This window comes from Calypte anna, chromosome 5A, assembly GCF_003957555.1.
Source record: "Calypte anna isolate BGI_N300 chromosome 5A, bCalAnn1_v1.p, whole genome shotgun sequence".
NCBI classification, from domain to species: Eukaryota; Metazoa; Chordata; class Aves; order Apodiformes; family Trochilidae; genus Calypte; species Calypte anna.
The window spans coordinates 16,614,592-16,634,095 of NC_044251.1; the positions used below are offsets into that span (position 1 = coordinate 16,614,592).

Genomic DNA, 19,504 nt, shown 5'->3' on the forward strand with positions numbered 1-19,504 from the left:
TTTTCTTTCCACATACTGTTTTAAATATATATCAAGGTAGTGTTGTAGTGTATGTACTGTATGTGTGCTCTTTAGAGTTTAGATTTGAATATTAGTTTAGCAGTCATTGTTTTGTGTAGAGTTTTTGTTAAAAATTACATCAGGAGCATTCTTAGTCAGATATTTTTTTGTTGTCTTAAAATAAGTTGACTTTCCAAATATTGTCTTTTTTGTAGTGTTCTAAATATATCCCTTTTAGCTTAAATCTGGCAGTACTTGAATAGCATTTAGAAATAATTTTTCTTCAAGTAGAACATAGTTAAATTTTACCAGTGGATTAAATTCTGAATTGCACTTCCTAGTATGCAGCTGTGATTTGAATTAGATATGACTGAGTTAAAGACCGCTAAATGTTTTTAAGGCTTACTCATAAGCATAGACAATGATGTCTTGTGGATATAAAATCATACAGTTAAAATAGTTAGAAGTTATACTTTTGGGGGAATGTAAATGTTTTAAAAAACCAATAATTTATATACTTATGGTTAAAGTAATATTGCCATATAGAAATTGAAATGCACTATTCATAATCCCTCTGCTGTCTCAGCTGTGCTGAGTCAGCAGAAAGTTTCTGCATTGGATATTTATGTTAAATGTATGTACCTAGTAGGATCTTTTCTTCCTGGCCTAGTCTCGGGAAACTCTGATACCTTTACCAAAGCCTCTGTTTTTGTCTTTGGCCTGTTGAGAGGCAACCTGAGTCAGAAGTTTCAGGCTGTTCTAAACTTTTGTAGCAGGTAAGGCTCTTGAAGAATACAAGAGTTGTTTCGAGGTTTTTTTTTAATATATATTGGTTTTGTGGGGGTTTCTATTTTTTTAATTTTACTTGCAAGTTTTGGTCCACAGCTGATACTTTGACACTACAGAAAATGTTTAATAGTAGACGTACAAATTGCTATAATGATGAAGAAAGCCAATTTACCTTGATAGCTAAAATATTTGCAAGAATTCAAAATAAGCATTCAGTAAGAATAATTAAAGAATGTTGAGTGCTTGGTTGTTTTGATAACTAGTGACTTCTGTGTTTGTTGACTTGCATTAAGTTGAACCGGGAGTAGTTCTGGTTCATATCATAAATCATTCTAGTTTGATATATACTCCTTTGTTTTTTTGAAGTGTTGGTTTTTGGTTTTTGTTTTTTGGGTTTTTTTTTTTTCCAAGAGAGGTGCAGTTTAACTAGTTTCAGAGCTTATTCTCCAAATTCTCCTGTGTTGTTTAGATGAGCAACTACCAGTCTTTACTACAGAAATTCAGAAATAATTCAAATGATTCTTCCTTTGTTAAGTATTATTTATTCCATGTGAGGGGTGTGTTAGGTTAGCACACCACTAGTTACAATTACCTGCTGGGTTTTTTTGGGGGGGGGGAATTTTAGCCTTTCAAAGGGTAATGAAAATTTTTGTACTGCTTTCTGAATATTTCTTAAAGCACTTCTGATACTCTTTCTAAATTGTTCAGCTGTATGTAAAGAGAACGTAAGATGGATATGTAATACTGCTGTAATTATAGTGATTTGGAAATAGAGAAACCTTATGTATAAAATTAATTTATTTGGAAAATCTCAACCTTTGGAGTATGAGGGTCCTCATCATCTCTGTCAAAGACTACAGAGTCTTTGATATTTTAAAAAAATTTTTTTTAAAAAATCAGTTTTGTAGTATGCTGTTACTTTTTAAAGCCCAAATAGGATGTAACATTCTTGATACTCCTTTCATCTTTGTTGGTTTGAGGAGTTGGAGATGTGGTATTTCTGGGTGGGATTCCTATATGGTATTGCAGAAAGCTCCTATCCACAGTCATTTGTGGTTTTTGCATTTCAATTTTCAGTTATGCAAAGCAGGTTTCATCGAGAGTCAGAATTTGCCTATGCATATTTTTACATTTCGGTAAAAAAAAAAAGCTATGTAAGGAAAACTATGTAAGGGGGGCGTTGGTTTGTTTTGGGTTTGTTTTTTTTAGGGGGGTCGTTAAAGTGAAGCACAGTGAGAGTTTCTTAAGGTGGTATTTATTTTCCTTTTGGAAGTTGTAGAAAATGTCTTAAAGGCAGGCCTAGAATTAGGCAGTATTTAAAGTTACTGTGTTTCAAGAAAGAGATGTGATATTGCTGAAGGATGCTTATTCTCTCCTGGTGCTTTCAGACCCCAGCTTCCCAGCTTACATCATGGAGCCATCTAAAGGCATAGGCACTGGGACAGATACAGGGATGGAGAGGGTGGGTATAGAGTGATGGTAAGATTCAGGTAAAAAATTGAAGGAAAAAAGGGGACAGGTGGGATAAACAGGAAGAAGGAATGGATTTGTGATAACAATAGAATGGGAAAACGGAACATTTCCTTTTTACAGCCCTGGAATTAACAGTCTGAGTTTGACTGATCTGGTAACACATATGTATCAAGCTTGTTAAAAAAGTCTATTGTGAACTGCATAAAAAGCAGAAGTAGATTTTCAGAATTGTGCTGCATGTTGCTATTAGGAAGCATAAATTAAAATGTTTTACTGGGGAAAGTATAGCAATGGCAAATCTGTGGGGATCAGGTAATGTTACTTGCAAATCCTCTAACATTGCTTACTACCACAGGAAATTAAACAATTTTAAACTGAGACCAGTTAAAATGTACTTTGGTCTTAATTATTTGCCCGTTGCTGCTGTCATGTTTGTGTTCTCACATATTTTTTTTACATACTGGTAGTCAGAACTGGAAGGTGCATCCTTGAACTCTGCTTTTAATAACAATTTTTTTGGAAACTTTTATCCCCTCATTCTCACAATTCTTTAACACTCCAGAGCTTCTATTTCCTCTGTATTGATGAGGAATCTTCTTGAAATTTCCAGTTTTCATCTTTCCTTGTGGTAACCTTACTCCTGAAATGTTGGGTTTTTTTCCTTTTGTGATGTCTGTTACCTCCAAAGAGGTTAAGAGAGTATGTCTGCTTCTTTGGCCTGAGGGTTTTTTAGAAGAAAAAAAAAGATTTTTTAATTCTCTCTGAACTTCTGTTTTCGAATGAGGAGAGCTGAAACAGTAGATAGCATTGCAAAGAACATCATAACAGTGCATCATACAATCTTCATATTTATTGTGTATTTCTTGTTGTACTAGAAATTACTACCTGACACAATTGTGTGATTGCATCCAAATTTTTCTCACCTGCAGTTATTGACACTTTAGAAACCTTTAGCCTATTTTCTCTATGGTAATTTCTAGCTAATGACTTCCTATCAACCAGTGCAGGTGGTACATAGTATATGCACTTGATAGTACATGTACATTATAGTACATGCTACGTGCAGGGTTCGGTGCCTGGCTTTTCCATCAGTCTGTGACTTTATCCTTTCCTGTGTTGAACATCATCCTGTTTCTGTTACTTCAGTTGTCACAGTAGTTTCCTATAGACCACTGTCAAATTCCTGATCGAGGTCCAGATTGGTAAAACCAACTGATCACTTAGTGTCTTTGCCTCTAGAAGAAAACACCTGCTTACAGTGGAGAAGGTTGAATTGCTGTAGCATAGTTTAACTTGCAATACATCCACCTTTATCATGTTCTACGTTACTACCATGTTTCCAAATGTTCTGAAAAAAATTCCTGGTAGAAAACTGTATGAAGAAAAGGAGAGAGGAGAAAAAAAACAAAACAAGTCTGGCTTCACACCCATAGGACTTACTATCCAAGTTGGTGTGTGCATACTGTGCTTGAAAGCTTTAAAGCACCTCTTGTGTGCCAGTATTTGTTATGGTTTTTTTCACCTTAGTGATTTTCTGTAAAAGTTTGTTGTATGATACTATGCAAAGTATCTCAGATTAAATGCCTTTTCCAGTGTGAATTCTCCCCTATATCAGCATGGTTTCTGTGTTTGTTTCCTTATGAGGGTTCACACAGTTGTAGTAAGTAAGCACAGAGTACAGTGTTTATAAGCCACTTTGCCTCAGCCATTTCTGCTTTGCCAGACCTCTCCAGCTGAGATGTCTGCTCATTCAACTCTGTGTCTTTTTAAAAAATTGCAAGTGGGAACTAAAAGTAGATGCTTATCTCAATTGAAATCTTTAACAACTGTAATAGTATGGTCTAGTATAGCATATTGCTGTGTTGTTACACACCAGTCTCTTTAAAAGTAGCAGCCTTGTAGGCTGCATAATACACTAAATTTTTCTTTCATTTAACTTGATGAGTTTGGAGACATGGTGCAACAGAGAAAATGCAGAAAATTTCAGGACATGAAAGGGCAGTGAACATTCCTAGAGGATAAGGATCTTGCTGGAGGAAGCCTTACATCTCAGAAGGAACCTTTTCATGTACGTGCAATAACCCTAAAGCTGCAACTGTACAGTTTATGCATTAATATAAGGCCCAAACCACAGTGCTCCTTGGCTTCTCATTGTTCTCACCATGTTCTTCTCATGTGTAAATAAGCTTGATAGACATATTTTTAAAAATACCAGTTATTACTAATTTATCTATTATTATTATTACTATGTAAAACTTTTGCAGTTTATTTTGGACCTTTATGTTAATTTAGTTAATTCCCTATACAGCAGGAAGCTTTCTGGATCTGGAAACCAGTAGGTATTCTGTGTAGTTACAATGAATAACATTTTTATTTGTTTACTATGGAACTGATGAGTATTAAAAATTTACCACCTCATTTAGAGCTCTTATCTTGTGAACACTGAGTATCCAACAGGGGCTCTATTTTCTCTCCTCTTACCTGGTATAGTTTTAGGTTTTGTCTTTCCCAGCACATAAAGAACAGAAAATATCCTGAATAAATTTCTGGGAAGGGAAAGGCAGAGCCTTATCTTGAAACAAATTCTGTGGGCTTCTTGTCTTGTTATAAAAGCATTATTTGGTTAATAAATCTGTAAAAGTAGGGTTAAGATTAGTATGAGTATCTTTAATTTTTTCAGATGTAAGAAATTACTCTGAAAAGAAATCCTAACAACAGGTCTTGTAAACTCTATAGTAAATTAGCTGTCTGGTGATAATTTTTAATGTGCCTTTGTTAAAAGTTAGGATATCTGAGAAAGTTTCACTGTTTTTGCTCTTTGACCAATACTTTTATTATTCAAGACCTGGTTGTGGGTTGATTGGTTGGTTTTTGGGGGGAGGGGTGTGGGATGGGTTGTTTTTGTTGTTTTGGGTTTTTTTGGTGACTTTTCCACCTGTGCCATTAAAAAAAAAAGGCAATTTTAAAATATTGCCTTGTAACTTTGTTTGCAAACAAGATTTGTTGCTTCTGAAAAAGATTGTGAATTTCTTTCCATTTTCTTTTATGTCAAAGTGATTGTTAGTTGCCTTTTACTTCAGTTTAATCTGAAAAATTCTCAGTATTTCAGCAAGAAAATCCACCAGCACCTAGATGAATACTGTAACTTATTTTAGAACACAATATGAGCGGTACATATTTGACATTTTTCTCTGCTTCAACTTGTTTGCTTTTACTGTAATTTCAAAGCTACATTAAATGTTATGTTGCAGCTATTGCTGAAATGGTGTCAGGAACTGTATATTGCATGTATGTTGATCTCAGTTTTAATAAGACTATGATAAACGTGAGAGATGAGAGATCAACTTCTATTTTTATTCAGTTTTTGTGTAAATGCAGTGGTTGATTTAGCAAGGTACTGTCTACTTCAGATTGGTATGTGCAGTGATTTTTAAAATGTTTTATTTCCTCCTGAGGAGTAAAGGAAGTACCAAAATCTGTACTTTAAGAGTGTTAAAAGTGAACCTAAAACTGCATATTTGGAGCCATATGCTTTCTTAAACCTCTGTAGTTAAAACTTAGTGTAGCAGACTGCAGCTCTAAAAATGGCAGGAGTCATGAGGGGAAGGGAGAGCATGTTAAGGACCATCATTTGCATTATTCATCATACAGTTTCTGAAGAACTAACCATGAATTAGAGATTGCCAATTCTTTATTGCACCAATAAAATGAATGCTGTTCATGGTGCCTGGTTTTATGAAGTATTTTAATAGTCCTGAAAATACTGACTTTGCCTACTGTGACCTTAGGGCTTACTGCAAATGAAGCAGGCAGAAAATATCCTGTGTATTAAAAGTAGAAGTCTGTTGGAGGTAGAGGAGTGGCTGAATTTCTCCTTTGGTAAAGAAATTATTATGGTAGTTCTGATGGGATCGAGGTGAGAGGGGAAAAAAAAGGGAGCTCCTCTTGGACTCAGAGGACTTAGTAATCAGCCCATCCATAATGGCGTTTAGTAGATAGGTTTGTCCAGTTTTTTAGTTTCCTATGTAAACTTTTAAATGTTGCATTTGAGTGCATTACACTCTCAAGATTCAGAGCTGCCTAGTTTCTCTCTAGAAGATGAGAGATGCTTGATTGGTTACCTACAGTCAAGAGGGTTAATTTTGAGTATACTTTAAATCTACATTATCGTGGCTTTATTCTTCTTATGATAATATTTCTAGTTTTGAAATAATGATTTTAATATTGTGCTGTGCTAGAATACATGTTTTCATGTTTGACTTGTCTTTTAATAAGAACTTCAGCTAATCTTTTGCAACACTGTTTCAGTAATTAAACTACTGTAATTAAAACAATATTGCAGGTAAATACTTTTGGTATAAGAAATGCAAGGCAAGTTTGGGAGGGGTAAAATGCTTTCCTGCCAAAGGATCAGCTGTAGGTTTGCCATTAACCCTTCAGAGTATGAAGAGAAGTTGTCTTTGGCAAGAAGTAAGTGGTGAAAACCCCTGCTGGAAAGCTCAACGTTAGTGCAGAGGGCAATTATGGAAAAAAACCCAGATTTATATGAAAACTAAAGATTTCAGGTTTATGGTGCTGTGCTTGTGTTATAGTTACTAACATGAAACAGTGGTATCTGAAGGAATGAGGTTTTTGCTAAGATTATCTAACAAAAACTTTTGTGTGCTGGGTCTTCTCTCACTTGATGCCTATTAATCCTTCTGTTATTATGATGTAGAAAAAGCATACAAAATTGTCTTTGTTAGAAATTATTCACCTTTTTAATTAAATGAATAATGTTTAACAGTGTTTTTGTTTAAATACTGTTTCATTGAAGAACTTTTAAATCTGCTAGTCAAGATAATGACTAGGATAACTTTTTCTGTGTGAAATTAGAAGTTCCATGCTATGATTGGTGGATCAGAAAAGATGCAATGTTCTCAGAGTGGGGAATACAGATTAAAAAAACCACCTTATTTTTGTTAGAATTAAGACCTGTTTTTTCCTGAAGTCAGATGAACTTTTGACAAAGACCAGGTCTTTTTTGCAGGAATGTTCCTTTTTGTTCAAAGAAATTGCATGTCTAGACTTCTTATGCAGACAACTTAAGGAAAGTATGAAGTCCTAAATCAGGAAACTCCATGGTTGTTTTTTTAATATCTTAAAGTTTTGTGTTATTTGCAGAAGTATTTTTTGTGAAGATGATGTAGATAGTGTTATTTGCAGGAAGATTTGATTAGATCTGTCATTTGAGATGATTACTTGCTCACTTGCCCCAGGTGAAAGGGGAATTACAAGAGAAGTGTTCAAATAAATGCTGGAAGGAGAGAGACAAAGTACTTAATGGAATATAGATGGTAAAATTATTATTGTAACTTTGTCTGCTTTGTGAAATCGTAATTCCATGTTTATGGAGTAGTGCTGCAACAGTCAGCTCTTCTACTCTTGGATTGATTTAAAAAGGACATGTTTTTTCTTTTATTCTTTAAGTTCTTTAGAGAAATTCTAACTTTTATAATTGGAGATTAAATAGATCATTTCAGGTAGACAAATGGTTAACAAACCTTTCTGCTTCTCTGAGTGTGTAATGTCCTACTTGCTATCCCAATCCTTTAGAACCATTTTTCTAAATGCAGGACAGTTAGGAAAAAAATCAAAAAAAAATCTCTGTTCCAGCTTTGTGGACAGACTTGGTATTTCATACTATGTCCAGCTATTCTACACAGTTAGTAGTATTAGTTTTATAATTGGAATAAAAACTCTCTAAAATCATAGTTTATTGTTCCAGTATCAGATTGTTTTGTACTTAAACCACAACATTTATTTATACTTATTACGTTATGCTAATATTATATCTTAATCAGGAAGACACAGTCTATCTGCTGGATCTGAAATACATAGTCTGAGTGTTGCTCCATTTATCCTAATATGGCAGGGATATGCACTGGACACCTTGGAGAAAAAATAATTTCATTTAGGTTTTGCTTTTTTTCATTGCATTAACATATGTGTCTCTAAAATGATCTTTCATTCAACATTTGTCTCATTTAACAGGCGTTTTCCTTGAGTTTTATATATTCTTTAGCTTCAGCTTGGTCATTTCAGCTGCTTCTCATTTGAATTGGATGTTACCTAAATAAATACCATTTTTCCTCTAAAGAGTAAATGGCCAATGAACCAGGTTTAGTACTGGCAACTTCAAAGCAAGGGACTGTCACAGATAGAAGGAAGAAAGGAAAAGCTCTTTCTCGTCTGAAGGAACATATTCAGGGAACCACCTATATCTTGTCCAAAATTAATGTCATGCAAAGAGTTGACAGTTGAAAAGGTGGCTTTCACAGTCTGCTTTAGCCATAAAAGTTTAGGATAGAGTTTTATTCCAAGTTTTTTTTTTCATCCAAAGGTGCTTTATCAGTTGAACTGGTAAAAGACCCTCTCAAGAAAAAAATATTAAAACAAGCAAGAAAGCTACATGTGAAAATCATTGTCTTAGGTCTGATTTGGTCCAAACAACTTTTTGGCTAAAATCCTGTTCCTGTAACAAAGTAATCATGCTTTCTAGGAGTGCCTGCAATTCTAACTTGAGTTTGATTGCTATATATTCTGCATCATCTTGTTTCTAGTATAATTGAAATATAAAGATAGTGTCTTTAAAGAGACACATGCAGAAGGCAGTTGGGTTTTTATTTCTGATATGACACTAAGCAGTCTTCTAAAAATTTCTGCAGAGATGTGGTTCAAATGTGATTCATGTCAATTCCTTTTGAGTAGTGCTGATAGTCTGTAAAAACTTGTCATAGCACTGTAAGCTAGTAGTATGTTTATTTTTGTTCCTATAGTATTTCAATTATTAGTGCATTGGGTCATCCTTTTCCTAATGTGATACAGTAGTGACCAAATCTATTAGAAGTTATTTTAGTGCTTTGTATCTAATGTATGCTAGTTTGAAAGTATGTTGATTTTTATTGACTTTGACATAGAAAAATTTCAATGTCTGTTAGGGTTATGATAAGGTTTTTTTCACTGAATGGTTGCAATATGAGTTAATTTAAAGACTACTTGAATGTTACTTAAATAATTCTGTTTTGTTGTAGCCGAAAAAGAAAACTAAGACATTCAATCCTCCAATCCGTAGAAACTGGGAAAGTAATTACTTTGGGATGCCCCTACAGGATCTGGTTACACCTGAGAAACCAATACCTCTGTTTGTTGAAAAATGTGTGCAATTCATTGAAGATACAGGTAAGATAGAAGGAACTGTTGAAGGAAATACTATTCCACTTTGCATAACAAGTAAAGCCTCTCATTTTCTGTTTTAAAGTACTTTTAGAATTTTCTCCTAGAAATAAATAATTATGGGGAAAACCATGTTTTTAAAATACAGTGTTATTTAAATCATAGGCTTAATGTGTGATGGTTTGGTCTTCATTTACACAAATACTTAATTTATGTTTTACAAACATTTGAAGTTGAACATTTTTTGCCTGTAATTAAAAAAAGCTTCTATTGCTTTCTAATGCCAAATTATGTAACCCAATGGCATTCCAGTCTTACATGTCTCACTGTTGCCACTGTATTTAACTTCATACATTAAAAAGCTCTGAAATCTACTTTCTGCAATTGCAGAAAACAGGTACTTGGCACGGCTTAATTAGTCAGCTTGCTTGCTTAATTTGGCTGCTAAACCTAGTTTTGCATTTTAACTTGTTACAGAGACGGAAGTATTTCTTTTCTAAATACTGCATAATTCTACATGAAACATGTTTAGCAGTGTGTTTAACTTACAGATTTCCAGTTTAATGTAAAACTTTAACCTATATGTGTGTTTGCACTAGGGTGGAATTTCACAGTATGTTTTTTTTCTCTCCTTTCTCCCTGGTTCCCTGGTTTTGTGTTTATCCTTGCTTTCAGCCTTTTAATGTTTGACCATGAGGCAAGTAAGATGACCTTGATGGTCCAGCAGAAGGTCCACATTTAGGAGTGGGGAGTTGGTTTGAGGTTTGGGAGTGACCTATGGTTGGGGCTTGTTTGTTTCTTTTGTTTTTGTTTTTAAAGGTGATGAGCACCAGGTTTTGTTCAGTGTGTAGACAGTGCTTGCTCTGAAGTTAGGTATTTGCTATATTTGAAGCAAATGAGAGTGTGGAAGGGACTGACTAGAGCTGAAATATGAACAGTACCCCCATTTGTCTGCAGTTCAATGTAGTTTAGCATCAAGTGCCTTTTTCCAGCATTTTCTTAGTTCTGTAGTACAATTCTGGCTGTAAGATGACAGCAACAGTTTCAGCAAAAGTAAAACTGAAGGGGCTTCTTTCTTGAAAGAGCAGTGTTTCCAGAAGATAGCTGTTTCTGAAGACTTATGTGCTGTGTTATTGCAATCAAAAAATTAGGTGAAACCTCAGGCACTGATCTTCTGGGTCTCAGAGTTGTTGGTATAAATCTGGTTTTAACCTTTACCTTATATTGGTTCTTTGCCTAAAGGAAAAAAGCTGTATTTCTTCCCTCTTGCTTTTGCTTTCCTGACCCCACCCAGGGAAAATTGGGTAAGGAGGAAAAAGGGCAATGAGTAAGAGTGATATAGATGATTTAATGTGTAATTTGTGTTTGCTGTTGTATATAGCAAAAAACCTGCAAAAGCAGAGAAACGTAATTTTTATGGATGACTCACTGTCTGAATTGGTGTTCTTTTTCTTTAAAAATGGCTACATATAGCTGTTATGTTTAGCTATAAAAACCAGGTTCACCAGAAATGAGTACCAAATTACTTTATGAAGAGTTAGGAGAATCTAGAAGTAATATCTTAAATTACAGCATGTTGTGCTTTGTAAGAATATTTTCAAACAAAAATATAAATCCAGATGTAAAGAAAATTATAATTTGTTAAAATTGTTGTCTGTTACATGATGACTTCATGATAGACTTTAGAAAGGAAGTCTAGTATTTATCCCAATGGATTTTCACCAGCTTGTGGAATGAGAGAACTGTAACAATGTTGGAACATGATTTATTTTTCCTCATAATGGTAAATAACACAAGTGCACAGAAGATTTAATGGTTATGTTCTCCCCTCATGATTTGTCTTTGAAGAATAAGATGTTTAGTTAAGCTGCTGATGTGCTCAGAACCTGAGGATCTCCTCAAAAGTGGTGACTAAGTAGGTACTGTTTTTCCTGTAGCTGGTTGAGTATATCCCAGTCCATCCTGTGCAGCTGTGCAGCTACTGAAAGCTGGATAATTATAATTCTGGCTGTATGTGTAAGTTGGACAAACATTGCACCACTTGCATGCTTTGTTTGTGGCTGTGGAGCCAGTAGTTGTCCTGTTGTTTCTGTTAAGCACCTAATTAAAGATGGAACAAAACCTTTACTTTTGATTTTTATTACTATTTTCCTTCTTGTTCACTGGATTCTGTGTAAGTAGCTTTGGTTGTTCTTTTTAAATTCTGTACTTGGCTCTGGGAAATTGGTTTTTTTTGTGTTTTGTTTTGTTTTGAGGTTTTTTTGCTTATTTTGTTTTTTTAATATTGAGTTAATATTTTGTAGGTATTAGCATTTCAGGCAATGTTCTGGTAGAATGTATTTGCTGCCTTTGAGAGAGGAGGTTGTTCATTTGCATTGCCTGCACTGAGATGGACTTACATCACTGATTGTCTGAGAGGAAGTGCCACAAATAAGGTTTTGGAGATGATCAGTGTGCAGAACACAAGTCAGGTTCTTTTGGCTTGAGGCTGGAGTCCAGAATGGTGCCATTCCCATTTGAGAATCCTGTGGTATCAGCTGCTTGGCCCTAGGGAATCATCCAGTACTTCAGCTGCCTCTTGGCAAGTCAGTCAGTCTGTCAGCACTAACTGACCCAAATACTGGTGTTTATTACAATTGTCTTTTTAAATAGGAAGTGCAATCTCTCCTGACTCTTTCTGAATGGGGCTTGTCTATATTTCTCTTACAGAAGGCATATTTCTTTAGCTTTTTTCTTTTTTTTTCCTTTAGCATTTTTCTTTAGCTTTTCCTTTTGAGGTACTTCTATGGAGTTTAGCTCTTTCCATGTGTTTTACCACTTAGCACTGTGGCTAAGTTGCAGGCTTCTTGTGAAGATATGATTAATCTTTAATTGAAGGGCTAATCTTAGTTTTTAGTGTTCTCTATCTCTGCCTCAAGAAATTATACAAGGTGCTGCTTCAGATCCACTCATTTAAATTGTGACAGAGGCTACCAAGTATGTGGTCTGAAAAAGTTTTCTGTACTTTGTTTTGGATGCCTAGATGAGAAGATAATATCATAAAATGTCTTTGAAGATTATTGCTCCACCATAAACCTTGTAGACTTGAGTGCATGCAGAAAATACCATCTGATTTTTGTTTTACCATGCTCTCTGGAATATTCTTGAGAAGGAAGGAAAAAAAAAAAAGTACACCAGTAGAAGAAGGACAAATGAGAAAAACGAAAGTTAATCTGAGGCTGAAAAGCTTTTTATAAATCAAATTTTTCTTTTGAAGGAGTCATGGATCTGTCAGAGGAAAAGATCTTGTAGAGATAAGGGATCCTAAGTAAGGGCCTACAGATGTTAATATTTTATCTTTTGGGGATCAACTAATACCTGGTTTTGAAAGATAGTCTGGGGCTTGAATTCTTAATATTTTTATATTAGTGGCAGTAGAAACTGAGGGAGTGAAGTGGTAAATACTTGAGAAGATCTAAACTTAATAAGCAGTAAGATGCATCAGAAGCTCCATTTCAGCAGCGGTGTGTACTGCTGCTGATGCTGGTAGTACAAAGCAGCATTAGCACATAATACTTCATCTTGTTAGAACCTTTTGATTAAAAAAACCACCTATGTACAATGTAAGATTATCTTAGATTTAATAACATTTCTGGATAAGAAATATGAGGAAAGCTTGACTAAATATTGTAAGGAAACTTTGCTTGTGTGTTTACACATTGTCCGTGGTTATAGGAAAATTGTGTCTATCAGAGCCTTTCATACTTTTAATTCACTGTAATAATAGCAGGATGAATAATCATTTGGTTGGTTGTCAGAGCTCTTTTGTGTTGGCTCATTCAACAAAATTATCAAAAGAATTTTTATCTTTCAGGTAAGTACCTTGATAATGGTGAATAATCAAGCTTTCCACTAAATGTCTTGGTATAAATGTGTAATGTTTTCAGGAAAGCTGATTTTCTGGTAAAGATGTTGTGGTTTCATCTGTAACCTTTTACAGACTGCATAAACACTTCACTATCCTTAGTGACACAGCATAATACACAACCTGCTGATGTTGGTATGCTTTTACATCTGTCACATTCTTTGCAAATGGATAAGTAACTTGCTCTTGAGGGCAGCTACTTAAATTGACTTTCTGACATTGGTAGTGTAGTATTCAGTTATGGACTTCCAAAAGATGATTTTGATGATACAGTTGTTCTGGTCTATTTTCTTGCTTTTTCTGGTGGATTGAATAGAAGGTCATTTTGTTACATCACCTGACATGTACTTCTAAATGTGTTACTTTTAAAATGTGTTACTTTCTTGCAAACTAGATTTGTGGAAATGTGGGGATTTAGATATAATTAGGTGTGATATTTAAGAAAATTGTAGTGGCTGTTTTGGTATAGAATAATGGTGCTATAATAAGATGTGCTAGTTTTTAACAAAAATTTTGTCCAATGTAGACTATTTCTTCTTTTAGCACAACTCATTTTTTTCTCAATGTATAAAGTAGAAATGAGAGAATATTTGAAGCTAAACAATTTGTTCACTTTATTAATAGCATGAATTATGTTTCTTCAAGAGTTATGTAGAGAGTAAAGAGGGTGTTCTGATTAGTTTTCTTTGAGAGGAATGCAGATTTTTGAATGCTAATTTAGTATTTAACTTTAAAATGTTGGGGTGATTTGAATTTTGTGTTGCAATACCATGTAAAAATATCTACTGAATGTCTTTTTCTGCTTTTGTAACTATAAAATGTTTACATGTTTATGGCAAGTTTATAGCTTGGAAATGTTGTTGGTAACATTTTTACGCTGCCACCAATTTAATTTCAAGGGGTTTTTTGTGTGCTGTTCAACCTGTACTCTTGTTGATTATTTCTAAGTTTCCCAAACTTATAATAATTTTGTCAAAAATGACTCATGCTAATGGATAGTATTATTACAGGGAGGTTTTTTTAGTGTTTTTTAAAATTTAGTGTTCTGGTTTTAATTTTTGTATGAATCATACATTGGTGAAATGTTTGGTATAACTTGATTACAAACCAATATTACAAACTAAAAAGTATTACAAACTATAAAAAGGAATACGTGGATGTGCTGGAGCGTGTCCAGAGAAGGGCCACGAGGATGATCAGAGGCCTGGAGCACCTCTCCTGTGAAGACAGACTGAGAGAGTTGGGGTTATTCAGTCTGGAGAGGAGAAGGCTCTGAGGAGACCTTATTGTAACCTTTCAGCATCTGAATGGGGCCTGCTGAGGGACATCTTAGGATGTCAGGTAGTGATAGGACCAGGGGGAATGGATTGAAGCTAGAAGAGGGTAGATTGTGATTGAATGTTAGGAAGAAGTTCTTCACCATGACTGGTGAGACACTGGAACAGGTTCCCCGGAGAGGTGGTGGAAACCCTGTCCCTGGAAGATTTTAAGGCCAGGCTGGACAGGGGTCTGAGCAACCTGATCTAGTGGGAGGTGTCCCTGCCCATGGCATGGGGACTGGAACTAGATGATCTTAAAGGTCCCTTCCAGCCCTGAAAAGTTTATAATTCCACTTCTTAATTTCATTTCAATCTGTTTACAAGGAAGGAGACATCAAATTATTATTATGACTATAAGCAGAAGTTTGTCATTTAGTAATTTAGCTGTTTACCTCTATACTCAACAACTATGTTCAACTCTAGTATTAATAGCAGTATTTTAATATTTTTCTTTGTTTTAAAATATTTTTTTAAAAATCTTTGTATAATATTGCTATCTGTGTGCTTCATTGACAATATTAATTTTTAGTTTCTAGTGCTTCATAGAAAACTGATAGCATAAATATAGTAATCTAAATTGAACAATTTAGGGAAGAGAAGCTTATTAGAATAATACATGTTCTAAGAGTTTAATTATTCAATTCATGTGAGACAAGGAATGGAATAAAGAATGAATTTAACAGAGCTGCATCTCATTTAATGCCTTGTATGGTCTCTTTGGAAAGCTGTAGGTAAAAATAAAAAATGTAATTTTTGTATAGATGCAATAATTACTACTTTTGATATCTATAATTTTTCATAATGCTGTTAAATTTGCAGTTTTGGAGGCTTTTTGAGTATGACTATTGCCTTCTGTGAATGTCCTTCTCACCTGAGTTATAGCCAGGCCCTTTACAGATTTTGACCTTGAAAGTTTAGATGATAGAAAGTTTGTCTCCAGAGGACGAGGATTAGGTAGAACTTGGCAAAGAAAATGAGTCGGTAGCATCTGTCGAGATAAAAGGCTGGTAAAGCATTGAAATATATTCATAGTTGCTGCAAAATCCGGAAATTCAGGATGGATAATCTCTCCTTGTATTCAAAGGGCTTGAATGAGCTTGAGGCTTTTAGGAGACTTGTTCTGTTGAACAGAATAGAAAGGGACAAGAGTGGCCACCCCCCTTGGGCTGTGAATGAGACCCAGCATTCTGAGAGTACTTGCATAGAAACAGTGTAACAGCCAGTAATGCCCTTTCTGGGTGTATTTATACTTCTGGCACTTTTCATCTTGGGAGCTTGTTGGATGTTTGTGAATCAGCGAGATTAACAGGTTTGGAAGCCACATCAGCAAAAATGGGCAAGGTCGTGCTGTTCAGTATTACATCTGCTAATTTAAGGATGAAATAAGTGTCAAAACAAGTGCAAGGCTGGGAGCAGGACAGTGCAGCTAGGAGCAAGGGAAGGACACACACTGATTGATTAGGCAGGGACTTAGACCACCTTTTCAGTTGTAACAATTGAGTTGACATGTTTAGCAAAAAATCCACAGTGCATGATTCTGCTACTCTTGAATCTGGATAGGTACAGTAACAGTAAAGTTAATAGTCCTTCAGTACGTTTTGTACCCTCTTCAGACTTGTGAGTGAACTAGAGTGAGTGCTGTGGTTAATATATTCAAGGCCAGGGCTTCTGTTCAAAGAAATGCAGTCAAACTGGAGGAATAGGAAGACAGGAACCTGATGGAATTCAGTGAGGACAAATGCCAAGTTTTGTTACTAGAATTGCAAGGACTAAATCCCTGAAGTGTTACATGCTGCAGAATTGACAGGCTGGATAGTAGTGCTGATGAAAAGAATCTGGGGATCCTGGTGGAGAACAAACTGAGCATGAGTCAGTAGTGCATCCTGCTAACAATGCCCTCTGTATTGGACTGACCCAACAGAAGTGTAGGCACTACAGCAACAGAAGTGTTTATTTGTTTTTACTCTGCACTTGTTAGACTTTATCTGAAATACTACAAAAAAATGTGTTAACAAACTTAATGGAGTCTAGAAGTGTGTCAGGGGATGGAGCTCCTGAGATGCAGATCTGTTCAGCTTGGGAAGAGAAAGGCTGGAAGATTAGACCCAATGCTCATTAAACTCTGATGTTCCAAATGGAAAGAAAAACTCCTGCTCTGTGGATTATTTAAGCACTGGTTCAGGTTGTCTGGAGATTCTGGACTCTCTGTCCTTGGAGATACTCAAGATCAGATTTAGATAAGGAACTGAAGTCAGTGTGAACCCTTGTTTGAACAGGAGACTGGACTACGTGACCTCCTGAGGATCCCTGCTATGATCACTTCAAAATTGACAGAGAAAAGTTTCAGTAGTTAGGAAACTGTACACCAATTTCTACTTTGCAATTTAGGAATTAATCAACAGGGAGGAAACCCTGTCCCAACTTGAGAGGAGGGGAAAGCAGGCGTCAGTTGTTTCTCCTAATGGAAAACTGGCTGCCAGACAGATTGAGGAGGGGCACATGTGTTAATTTATTAATATGTGAGAATCACAGAAAACCGTAACCAAATCTGTTTTAAAATATTCATAAACTCATGTTGTGCACTTGATCTGTACTAATTAAGGTATTTCTTCAAAGGAAACATCATGGGAATCATGTAAAGAATTCCTAAACAACAAAGACAGGGCCAAAATGTCTGAATCTTTTGCAGAATACTTACACATTTCCTCTTACCCTATATTTCTCTAGTCCCAAAGTGATCAAACAGCTAATATGCCTGGAAAATTAGAATATTCTAAGATATCTCCCATTTTTAATGAAATGAAGAATGTACTACCTCTTCTTAGGCAAATCTGTCATGTCATTGAAGTATCTTTTATTCCTTTTTTTGAATGAGCAGGCCATGAAATATGTGATTGAGTGACACTTCATAAAATGATAAATGAGAACTTTTTAAGTAATCGCTTAATGTAAATTGTAGAAAAGTTAATTCAGCATTGTATAAGAACTTCCTAATTTTTGAGTCTTTCTAAAAGTACTGCTTATATTCTTACAGTGCTTGCTTTAGTTGAGCATTTCAGTGTTCTATAGATTACTTTATTACAAGAAGCAACAAGATAGTTATTTTTGTTCTTGTTTTCAGTGTGTGAACTGAATGTCATGGATATTTAAATGCCAGTGTTGGCATACAGTTAAGAACATTAAATGTAGAATTTTAAATTTATTTTTATAAGCAAATTTAGTTCTAGACTCTTACTTGAAAAGAGTTTGAATTCTTTGTTATGTAGTTATATATAGGTGTATGTAGAAATTGTCATTCTGGATCAGCAAGGTGACAGTTCCCTTAGTCGTGTATAGTCTAAATAGCATACGGGGTGAGAAGAGGTACACAAGGTCAAGCTGTGGAATAAAATTATAGAATTATATAGATCACAAAATGTATCAAGGCAAATTTTATAGTGAATGATTCTTGACAAGTTCAGTTGTCATTCTAGGGGGTGTAAACTGGGGAGAGACAAAGTTGTTGTGAGTTTATGGCATGTATTCAGAAGTGTAGGCAGGCCAGTGATAGTGAAACCTGGTTACAGATGTCAAGTTGCCAGATGCTGTGTGACTTTTCGTGAAAATAAATATCAGTGTAGCAGTTGTCACTCAGGAAAAGACTTTAAAATCTTAATTGGCAGCTGTCTGAAAACTTCAGCTCTGGGTACTTGCTATTATGCAAGCAAAAAGAAGAGTGAGCAATATGGGGAAAAATCATACTATTTATGTAGCTCCATGTTATGCATACAGTTTGAGTAGTGGTTACAGTTCCAGGTCAGTCTGTCTCAGGGTAGCAAAGAATGGGATGTGACAGTAACACTTGGATAAAGAAGGACCAAGCAGATTAGCTTAGAAAATTTGTGTACAAGGGAAATGATACTCATAAAAAAACCTGGTGCTGGGAAAGAGTAAACAAGCTACTGCTTCTTGTTAATCATGAAAAAAGGTTTTCCTTGGAACTTCAGTTCATGAGCATAAAGACGGAGTGTATTGCTGAATTGGAAAATTGCAGTTGCTGTGGGTTTTTGTGAAGAACACAAGTAAAGGGAGTTTGTGTAAATTCATTGAGAGTACATCCCCAAATGTCTGTTACAGTACCTCATGCAAAAGTCTGTGTATGCTACCATCTCCAGGAATCTGGGAGGATATACCACAGAAAAGTTGCTGAATATTTTTTCTTTCTTCCTTATGCTTCTAAAACATCTGCTTATTACTGGTGTGGAAACTAGATATTTTACCTGGTAGACTTAAATCTGCCCTTATGCTGAATTTAGTGTGCTCTAAGAAGGAACCAAGACTTGTGAAATATGTTGGTACCTAAGAATAGAAGTGTCCTACGACCTAAGTATGCATATAGGTGCAAAGTGCTTTGAAACCCATGTGAAGTTCCAGTCAGATGATATGGAACCCATCCCACAACCAGCAGCTCAAAAGGAAGTGCAGGAAGAGAATTCATTAGGCACTAAGTGGTATTTTGAGAAAGGAATAGTCTAGACAAAGGAGATGAGCTCTGTCTTGAAGTACAGGCTATGGTGACACAAAATAAAAAGGATCTAATTCTTGTAGGAAAGCAAGGAGAACAGAGAAGCAAATAAATTAGATTATTCAAATATATTAAAACAAATATTAAAATAACCGTTGTGTCCAGTAAGGATATCTTGAAAATTACAGCTGGACCAGGAAGGAAGTAGGATTGTTAAATAAGAATTCTGAAAAAATCACCAGGCTTGTATGTTAAAGAAAAAACCACATGTGCTCTCTCAGTATGGATATACATTATAAG

The 19,504-nt window shown here is 35.2% G+C and overlaps 1 protein-coding gene across 3 annotated transcripts in view; it reads left to right on the plus strand.

Moving 5' to 3' along the window:
• ARHGAP5 (Rho GTPase activating protein 5) overlaps positions 1-19,504 on the plus strand; it is a 49,199-nt gene that overhangs the window by 16,637 nt on the left and 13,058 nt on the right. For all 3 annotated transcript variants that reach the window (XM_030451647.1, XM_030451646.1, XM_030451648.1), the window contains one exon: positions 9,336-9,483. In XM_030451647.1, the coding sequence (XP_030307507.1) occupies positions 9,336-9,483 (148 nt within the window). The remainder of the gene's footprint in view (positions 1-9,335; positions 9,484-19,504) is intronic.